At 37.8% G+C, this 10,673-nt stretch overlaps 1 protein-coding gene across 1 annotated transcript in view; it reads right to left on the bottom strand.

Annotated features, from left to right (window-relative positions):
* The window catches only part of WDPCP (WD repeat containing planar cell polarity effector), a 474,567-nt gene that overhangs the window by 62,079 nt on the left and 401,815 nt on the right, over positions 1–10,673 (bottom strand). Inside the window, exon 15 of the mRNA XM_006863003.1 lies at positions 3,464–3,626. Coding sequence (XP_006863065.1) covers positions 3,464–3,626 — 163 coding nt within the window. The remainder of the gene's footprint in view (positions 1–3,463; positions 3,627–10,673) is intronic.

Genomic DNA, 10,673 nt, shown 5'->3' with positions numbered 1-10,673 from the left:
GAGGAGAATATTAAAAGTACCATGGATTGCCAAAAGAACAAACCAATTCATGTTGGAAGAATGGCCAGACTTCATTGTGCATGCTTTGGACATAGTGTTAGGAGGACTAGTCCCTGGAGAAGGATATCATGTTTGGTAAAATGGAGAGTCAAAGAAATGAGATAGATTGACACAGAATGAGCTAGATTGGCACAGTAGCAGCAGGGATGTGCTAACATCAGGCATAACAATGATTGTGAGGTTGGTGCAGGACCTGGCAGGCACTGACTTGATGGCACCCAGCAACAAAAACTTACATACAGACCTTGCCATTTAGAATACACAAGAAACAAATTGGCTGTATCTATTGAAAGAGATGCTAGAGAAGTTCAGTATTAACCGTCAGAACAAGGTCAGGAGCTGACTCTGGAACATATCATTAATTATTCATATGGAAGCTCAAGATGATGCTGCAGAAAATTAAAACAAGTCCATAAGAACCAAAGTATGACCTTGAGTATATCCCACTTAATTTAGAGACCATCTGAAGAATAGATTTGATGCATTGCACACTACTGATCAAACACCAGATGAGTTATGGAACGACATCAAAGGCATCCTATATATAGAAAGTAGGTAATTAAAAAGATAGAAAAGAAATGACTTAAAATGGATATCAGAAGAGACTCTGGATCTTGCTGTTGAACACACAGAAACTAAAGTTAATGGAAGAAATGATCAAGTAAAAGAGCTGAACAGAAAATTTCAAAGGACAACTTGAGAAGAAAAAGTTTATCTACGTCTCACCTACTTTCACTGTCTGACATTTTGCATTTACAACAACAGTAAAAGCCTACTACATGACTATTTTATGCATTAATGATATGCATCTAACAGTAATGAATACCGAAGTTTGATTAATGAATGCCAAGGTCTTTGGAACTTAACCATGTTGATAAGTGATGGGTGGGTGTAAAGTGTTATAATAAAATGTTCAGTGACCAGTAGTTAGAAAACCAAAAGGGCAGACACGATTGACATTTCTCAAACTGAAAGAACTAAAGTAAAAATGAAAACCTCAAGTTTGAAATATTGAAGGATTCTACAAGCAAAACACAAATCAATGCAGGAAACATCCAAAGAAACAGGAAGGAATACAAATAGCCATTGTATTAAAATAGTTGGTTGATGTTCAGTCATTTCAGGAGGTAGCATATGATCAAAATCCGACAATATTAAAGAAAGAAGTCCAAGCTGCACTGAAGGCATTGGCAAAAAAGACAAGGCTCCAGGAATTGACAGAATGTTGAGATGTTTCAACAAATGGATAGATGATCTAACAGCATAGAGATCAGTGAACAATACCATTAATATTACAAGAAAGTATAATTTTGCTGAAGATACTTTTAAAAATAGTTGTAGCAGGAAATGGAAAGGGAACTGCCAGAAATTCAAGCCGGATTCAGAAAAGGATGTGAAATTATGGATATCACTGTTGATGTCAGAAGGATCGTGGCTAAAAGTAGAGAATACCTGAAAGATGCTTATCTATTTCATTGACTATGCAAAGCTATTCAGTTGCATGGATGAAAACAAATTATGGATAACACTGTGAAGAATGGGAATTCCAAGACTTTACTGTGCCCATATAGAACCTATGCACAAGGTATACTGTGTGGCTTAATATCAGGAAAGATGTGTGCATCAGAGTTGTATCCTTTCACCACACTTATTCAGTAAGTATGCTGAGCAAATAATCCAGTAAATTGAGCTATATAAAGAAGAATGTGGCATCAAGATTGAAGGAAAACTCATTAATGTCCTACAATAATGGAAATTATAAAACTTTGCTGTTTGAAAGTAAAGATGACTGGAAGCATTTAGTGATGAAGATCAGAGACTACAGCCTTCAGTATGAATTATGTCACGTGCCCTTGAGTGGGTTCCAACTCATGGCAACCCTGTACACATTGTTTCTGAGACTGTAAATTTATGCAGGAGCAGAAAGTCTCATCTTTCTCCCACGGAGTTGGCTGGTGGGCTTGGACCACCAACCTTGTGGTTTGCAGTATTACAGAGCTACCATGCTTCCTCAGCATGGTACTTTAACATAGAACAAAAATCATCATGAGTAGACCAATAAGCAACAGAAAAAAGATTGAGGTTTTCAAATATTTAATTTTATGTGGGTGACTCCATATGATAAGCACTGGACTTTGAATCACTGGTATTTGGTTCAAGCCTGTCAGCTACTCCAGCAGAAGAAAGATGAGGCTTTCTGCTCCCATGAAGATTTGAAAGCCTTGGAAGCCTTATACAGGGTCACTATGAGTAGGAACCAATTTGATGGCACACAGAAACAACAATCAATGCCCATGGAAGCAGCAATTAAGAAATCAAAGGACAGACTGCTCATGGCAATTCTGCTACAAAAGACATCTTTAAAGTGTCAAAAAGCAAAGGTGTGACTTTGAGGTCTAAGTTGCAGCAGACTCAACCCATGGTATTTTTTAATTACCTCATATGCATGTGAAAGCTGGTCAACAAATAAGAAAGACTAGAGAAGAATCTATGCATTTGGAATTATGGTGATGGTGAAGAATACTGAATATACTTTGGACTGCCAGGAAAACTAAAAACTCTGTGTTGGAAGAATTACAACCAGAATGCTCTTTTTCAGAAGGGAGGATATGTTCAGATTTCAGGTACGTTGAACATGTTATCAAGAGGAACTAGTTCTGGAGAAAAACATCAGGCCTGGTTAAGTAGAGAGTCTGCAAAAAAGAAGAAAACCCTGAACTAGATGGCTTGAGAGAGTGGCTACAACAATAGGCTCAAACATAGCAATGATTATGTGGCTGACACAGGACTGGTCAGCTTTTTGTTCTGTTTTAACATATATATGGTTGCTATCAGTCAGAACAAATTACAGGGCATCTAACAACAGCACTACTACTAAAACCCTAGAGTATTAAAAACTTCACATTTATTCTTTACATTTATATCCACAATGTAACCCACTATAGCAAGTTGAAGAGATACTTAAAGATCATTATCATGTATTTATCTGACATTAAATAAATACAATTATATAAATTCAACCCAAACTGCACATTTTAAAAATCAGTAATACATATTCAAGGTAAGCAAACCATTGTAAATTTTAACAATACAATATGAATAGAATTCAGTATGTTACAGTAATCTTATTTTGGACTAGACCTTTCGATTCAAACTTACCTTGAAGTCCAGTGCATTATCCCAGAGTGCCACGCCAGGACTCCGTGCTTGCTCTTACATGAGGACAAAGAATTATATACTACAATGTGCTGACTATAAAAAAAAAAGTGCACACTTTTTTCTTGACATTTTGTAATATTGTTGCTTAACTATTAGTTTACATTTAAACAGGGGGCATTAAAATTGTTTTATGGGAAATACTGCATACTTCCCTTTATGAAGAAATTTTTTTAATGTATCTTACCTGTTAGAAGAGTCATTCAGTGTTCTTTGTTGAATACGCTGTCTGTGGATTGAACCAGAGGGAGGAAGTCTATCTGGAAATGTGTCTTCTCTTTGAGGTGCTAAAGATAGTCCAACAAAAGCTTCACTTAGCGTATCTCCTCTATCCAGTGGCCCCAGGAGTTCTGTCAAAATATTATTAATATATGAGTCAAATATAAATAAATTTCTACTTTGGTTCTTTCTTTTTGGATGTGTCTGTTTATTGCTATAAACTACTCTCTGCTTTTGCTATGTCCCTAAGGTTTGGTATGTTGTCTTTTTGTTCTTGTTTGATTGGAGAAATTTCTCAGTTTTTTTCTACTGTGCTGCAGTAGGATAACAACTGGACTGCTAACTGCAAAGGGTGGTAATTCAAACCCACCAGTCACTCCTTGGAAACCCTGTACAGAGTGTCCAAACAACAACTACCTTAGAAGCAGGATTACAGTAAAATTTTCACTTTTCTCAGTTAAACTTTTTTGGTCAATTTACTGCTTCACACAATGGAAATGTTATAGTCACAGTTCTTATGTCGTTCTTATGTCATTCTTATACTTGGCACAGCCAGGGGAGATTGAATAATGAATGTTTTCATGTTCAGATTATTAAAACTAATGTATAACTTGCCTATTGATCATGTTTTGTTGTTGTTAGCAGCCGTCAGACTCTGATTTATGGCAACTGTATGTATAGTGGAATGAAATGCTGCCCAGTCCTGCAACATTGCCAGGATCGGTTGTAGATTGGACCATTGTGATCCATAGCGTTTTCAATGGCTGATTTTTCAGAATTAGAACACAGACCTTTCTTTTCTGTTTTGTCTTAATCTGGAAGCTCCCCTGAAAGCAAGTCAGAATCATAACAATATACAAGCTTCCACTGGTAGAATGCTTGAGGTTCATTGCCTGGGACTTGAAACTGAGTTTTCTGTATTGCCTAAGCAGGCCCAAATTATACCAGAGAAAGTATTTTTATGACTTTCAAAGCCTAAAAGAATTAGGATTATATATAGTTGTGATATAAAAGGATAAAGCTCTATAAAAATTATAAAATAATGAAAAATCATGCATGCTTTATTAGAATTAAATTGATGCTAACATTTTATTCATGCTTGATGTGCACTAGCTGGGAATCAAACCTAGGCCTTCTACATGAAAGGTGGAAATTTTACCACTGAACTATTACTGCACCCCAAAGTGTTTTGTTATCTTGTTATCAGATTATCTTTAAATATTGTGGTTTTACTGTGAGTTGCAGTCAAGTAAGTTAGTTCTGACTCATAATGACCCCGTGTGACAGAACTACCTTAAAGGTTTCCTAGGCCGTATCTCTTTGGGAGTAGATGACCAAGTTTTCCTCCTCTAGAGGTACCAGGTAGGTTTGAACAGCTGTTAGTAGCTTAATCACTGTATCAAGGAGCTTCTTTTGAAATACTGTAAGTAGTGAATTAATTATTTTGCTTTCTCACTTGTAGTACATTATTTGAAAATGAAAACGAAAGGAGAATATATTTTCTACTATTTGCTTTCAGTGAGCATTTTAAAATGTATAGGAAGAAAGATGAGGCTTTCTTTCTGCTCTTGCAAAAATTTATAACCTTGGAAACCCTATATAGGGTTTCTGTGAGTGAGAACCGTCTCTACAGCACTGAACAACAACAACGGGAAGAATTTGCGATTTTCACATCAGAAAGTATACAGAAAAATATAATACTGGCAGCTTTGGCAAACATAATCAAGTTCTGAGAGAGAAAAACATCAAAAATCTCTCAATAAAAAATAAGCCTTACTGAAAAACAAAAACCTTTAGGACAGTTGTTAAGTGCTGTCAAGTCAGTTCTAACTCATATTGACCCATACAGGGTTTCCAAGGAACAACCAGTGGATTTAAACTGCCAACCTTGCAGTTAGCAGTCCAGTGCTTATCCAACAGTACCACAATATTGTATGAATAAATATGTATATTTATATTTTTTTAATCTGTAGCAACTAAAGACCTTACGGTTTTTACTTGTTGGACAAAAGACTATTGTATACTCACTTGAATCCTTTTTTCAATTCCTATTGTTACTGACTTTTTTTCATATTCCATTACAAGATATGTATAGTATGAGTTGTCCCACAACAATATTCTGTAACAATACTGCCAAGTGATCTGTTAGCATTATTTTAAGATAACAAGGTGTTTGTAGCAGGGCTTTTCTCTGCATACTTACTTCCCACAACAATATGTTCTGTCGGTACACTTAGAATTCATGGAAATGTATGGAAGTTAAAATGATGAACCTCTACCAATAAATGAAGTTCTTACATGGTACTACTTTCAAATGTGAAAAGTGGGTTTGAGTGTTCATTCTTAAAAGCATTAATTGAGAGTTTGCTCCCTATAAATTACTCTGATTGAGAGATACAAGGTGAAGAACTCTAAATCTCTGTTCTTGAGTTTTTGGTGTGACTGTAGAGTAGGGAGAGAGAACAGAGGAAATACATAGAGAAAAGTTCTGAGAATATGCTAACAGACTTATTTTGGGTCCTTTGCCCATAAATAAGGAGCTCTGGTGATGCTGTAGGATGAGCTCTGAACTGCTTACCACAAGGTCAGCAGTTCAAACCCACCAATTGCACCAAGGGAGAAAGATACGGCTCTCCACTCCTATACAGATTTACAACTTCAAAAACCCTATACAGGGTTATTATACATTAGAATTGAGTTAGTGACAATGGGTTTGGGTTTTGTGTAAAAAAGTGGTTTAAGTTTTCGAGTGCTAACCACAGGATTGGGGGTTCAAATCCTCCAGCATGTGAAAAGTGAAGCTTTCGGCTCCTACAGAGATTTGTTGTTGCCAAGTGCCGCTGAGTTGGTACTGACTCTCAGTGACCCTGTGTAGGGTTTTCAGGAGTGACTGGCAGGTTTGAATAACCAACCTTTGGTTAGCAGTCCAATGCTTATCCAATAGCAGTACACCAGGTTTCCCAAACTCTAAGGAGAAGTTCTATTTTGTCCTATAGGGTCACTATGAGTCCAAATCAACTCCATGGTAGTGGGTTTAGCTTTAGTGGATACTTGTAAATATCCTTAAATCATATTGTCTTGATTATGACAGGAAAATATGATCCACAGAAGTGTTTTACTATTCTTGCAATTTTGGTAAATGTCTGTAAAAGAGAAGAACAATTAGAATTGAATTTAATAGGCTCTTTATTCTGACATTAGTTATGTCATTATTTTAAATCCTGGATTATAGCTATAACATTGTGGTTTTATTTTTTAAAGTAATATTAAGCTTACTTAATTACAGAGAAGGTTCTAGACATAACTAGTACTTTGGAGACATCTAATTAACGAAGCATAAAGTCTTAAAACTAGCAAACTACAAAAAGTCAGCATTTGGGCAGGAGTTGGGCAGAAGATGAGTGACTTATTATTTTATAGTCACACTTTCGTGTTCATTTGGCAGAAAGGCTAAGGATTTGGGCTGAAATATACTTAATTGGGGAAATTTAAATGCTTGCCAGAAAATAGTAATTACCTAGAGATTTTTGCTGTGTGTGTGTGTTTTTCCTAGACCAAATATTTTAAACTGTTAGCCCATGTGCCAAATGCAGTTTACAGATGTTTGACTGAGTGTTAAAATTAATCTGAATTATTTAACAACTTTTGAAAGTGGAAGATTTCATATAAAACTCATTTTGTCCTAAAATTTAAAAACATCAGAAATATTGGCAACATTTGGCCTTTATTTCCTTAGAATAACAATCTAATAGACAAGAGTGGCTACTGCCCATTATAACTGATAAGCTCCAGTTTATCCTAGTCCCCATCACTCCCTATTGTTTCCATGGCACCAAGGCTGTTCGTTTATCTCCAAAATTATGAACCTATAGGCACTGAATTTGCTCTAGAACAGGGACCATCAAGCTATATATAGTTCAAATACAATTCTCTACCTAGGTTTGTATAGCTCCAAATTATAGAACAGTGTTTACAGTTTTTAAATGGATGGGGAAAAAATCCTATAATACTTGGAGATGCTAAAATTATATGAAATTCAAATTTCAATGTTCAAATATAATCTTACTGAAACACAGCCATACTCATTCATTTGTATATTGTCTAAAGCTACTACAATGTCAGAGTTGAGTAATTGCAACAGAGACCATATGACCTGCAAAACATAGAATATTTAGTATCTGAACCCAAAAAGCAGATGAAGTAACTGGCTTACAAATTTTCAAGATGGAGCCTAGTTTTAGAGGGTGCGGGGGAAGGTAGAATCTCCACTGAGTGGTTTCCAACCTGTCTAGACAGGACTGGTGACAGGAGATAGGGATAAGACTCTTGTGGTTCAACAGTGAATGATTGCTACCAGGACTGATTGTGAATGCTGCAAATGTAAAGGTAGACATTTTGTAACAGAAGGAGGGGAGTGGTTGATCTTGCAGTCCAGGAGCGGAGGACCCTGAGACCATCATGGGAGAAGAGTGGAGTGTAGGAACCTCTCCAGAGAAGTAGTGAGGCCAGAGATGGAGGCAGAGGTGATGACATGGAGAGATGGAGAGGCTGGGGACTCTAGACTTGGGTAGGGAAAGGAGCTGTGTGCTGGCAGTTGGGGGGTGGGCAGGCTTGCAGAGTATGCCCTTTTGTTGTTTGAATGGTTATATATGCGTGAGTGATTTGGTGTACATTCAAAACAACAACAACAACAAAAAACCCACACAGGAATGGAAGCAAATGCTGTTGAATGATGATGCATAGAGGGGACTGTAGTCATTGCAGTGAGACAAAGTACAGTGGGATGAGTGTAAGTCTGATGTTCTACAATGTAAACTGTCACTTAACTCACAATAAAAACTTAAAAAACAAACAAACAAAAACATGCAGACTTCCTCTCCAGGAAAGAAGGGTAAAGTTCTCCTACTCCCTCTCTTTCTTTAGTCTTTTTCCTTTCCTACTGTTTTTTCCAACTCTTCTCTTTTACACATAGAGTCTTGGTGTGGTGTTGTGTGTTAAAGAGCTGGACTGCAAAGTTGGTTTGATCTGCAAGGTCAGTTGTTCAAGTTCACCAGCTGCTCCTTGGAAACCCTATATAGGGGCATGACTCGATGGCACTTAACAGCAAAAATAATTTTGGGGGGGCTGTTACTGGATTTCTTTTTCCTTTTTTAAGTTTTATTATGAACCGAGTGATAGTTTATATGGAAGAACACAGGCTTTATACCATCGTTTCATTGCAATGATTACAACCTCCTCCATGCATCATCAATCAACAGTATTTGCTTCTAATCCCTGTTTTGTTTTGGGGGGGTGTGTACACAGAAACACTAAAAATATATAATAATTTTAACAACCAAAGTGCACATTCTGCAAGCCTGTCTCCTGGCCACCAGCACCCAGTCCCTCCTTTCCATGAGTCCAGAATCCTCAGCTGCTCCCACCCCCCCATGTCCTCATCTCTGTCTCCCTCTCTGATGTCACTGCTTCTCTGGATAGGGTCCCACACTCTGCTTGTGCTCTTCTCACTTGATGGTCCTAGGGTCCTCTGTTTCTGTGCTGTAAGATTAACTACTCCCTCATTTTTGTTATAAAACTTCTAACTTTACAGTTGTGACAGTCAAAATTAGTCATGATAACAATTACTATAAATCATAAGAATTTTATCCCCCATGTCTTTTAACCAGCCCCATGTAGACAAGATGAAAACTATTCAAGGGACTCTACCTTTCCCCCGCACACTCTGAAACTAAACTTCTGCTTGAAATCTTGTAAGCCAGTCACTTCGTGCCTTTATTACTCCCTTATTTTAGCCAATGCCTAAGTTGTCTGTCCCAGTCTACCCTGTATACAGAAGGGATAGGATTGATACTTGATATGAAGACTCCTTCCATCTCAGTTGGTATGTTGAGCTACTACATCCATAAGCATAGTTCATCAAATTGTAGCAATTTACACTCATTTTCTTTATAAAAAAAAAAAAAAAATCTTCCCCTAGTTGAGTTCTGATTATCAAGCTATCTAGGCTAGTTCGAATAGGTACTATCTGTAAGTTTGGGCATTCTTGTGCATCTCCCCTCATTTCATATCAACTGGATGCTTCACTCTCATATAGCCTCCATGGCTACATCCTTGTCTGTGGGTTCAGGAATCCCCAGGTCTCACCAGACTTCAGACCAATCAGCCCTTCCTTTTTTTCTCATCTTCAGGTTAACAGGAAACTATGAAGTATGGTTGAACTCAGCCCATTTCTTCATTGCTGCCTTTCCCCCTCTTCTACTCACCAATAGACCAACATGGTCACAGCAGCAAGCTTATATGTCTGCTTAAGTGTTCCCTTTGAGTTTCAGTCTTGGAGTGGGGTTTGTCCTAAAGGGACTTGATTGCTTGCCTTGATGGCTCCTTGGTGAACAACTTGCTTGTTCTTGTCGTAGCCAGTAATACTGACATTTTTGTTTTAGATTTTTCCTGCTGATCTTTCTTTGAAGATGGATCTTGTATTGTTCTAGCTGTTTCAGGCTGGTCTGCTTGTCCTTTTTAGTGGGAATGTTCCCCCTCAAAAGGTTCTGCACAGGGCACAGAATTCCACCAAAGATCTATATACCACAAAACCTCCACAAGAGTCCTATGTCACTGGGCAAGTTCTAGAACCCCCATTGAGGTATTCCAGTCAGTTATAGGCTGAGGATGGGCTTACAAGCTTTCTGTAATCATGTTTCCTGACATTCCTTTCTATCCCCCCTCAAGTGTCTGTTTTACAATAGTAGGCAAGGGAAACCAATATATTTAAGTAAGTCAAGCATCTTACATTTTTTCCCCTCTCCAGACTATACATCGATCCCTGTATCACAGAGACCTGTTGTTCCAAGGTTGAGCATACATCACTGTTTACCTCCATCCCATTTAGCCCATGCTAACCTGCCTCAGGGCTCCCTATCTTCCTTGTTCTTCCACCACCCTCCCCCTTCTTGTGCATTACCCTCCCCAACACCTGAGCTCTATCAACAACCCTGTGCTCTATCATCCCCTCCCTCCACCTCCACCCCCACACCCACCGGTAACCAACAATGAGCACTACACCCCCATCTTTTAGTATGGTTATCTTTTCTTAAGCTTTTACAATAATGGTCTTAATGCAGTATTTCTCCTTTTGTGACTGACTAATTTCACTCAGCATAATGTCCTCAAGGTTCATCCAT

The sequence above is a fragment of the Chrysochloris asiatica genome, unplaced genomic scaffold (genome assembly GCF_000296735.1).
Source record: "Chrysochloris asiatica unplaced genomic scaffold, ChrAsi1.0 scaffold00052, whole genome shotgun sequence".
NCBI lineage: Eukaryota > Metazoa > Chordata > Mammalia > Afrosoricida > Chrysochloridae > Chrysochloris > Chrysochloris asiatica.
Note: the sequence above shows the minus strand (reverse complement) of the source record. Positions and strands in the feature narration are given on the sequence as shown.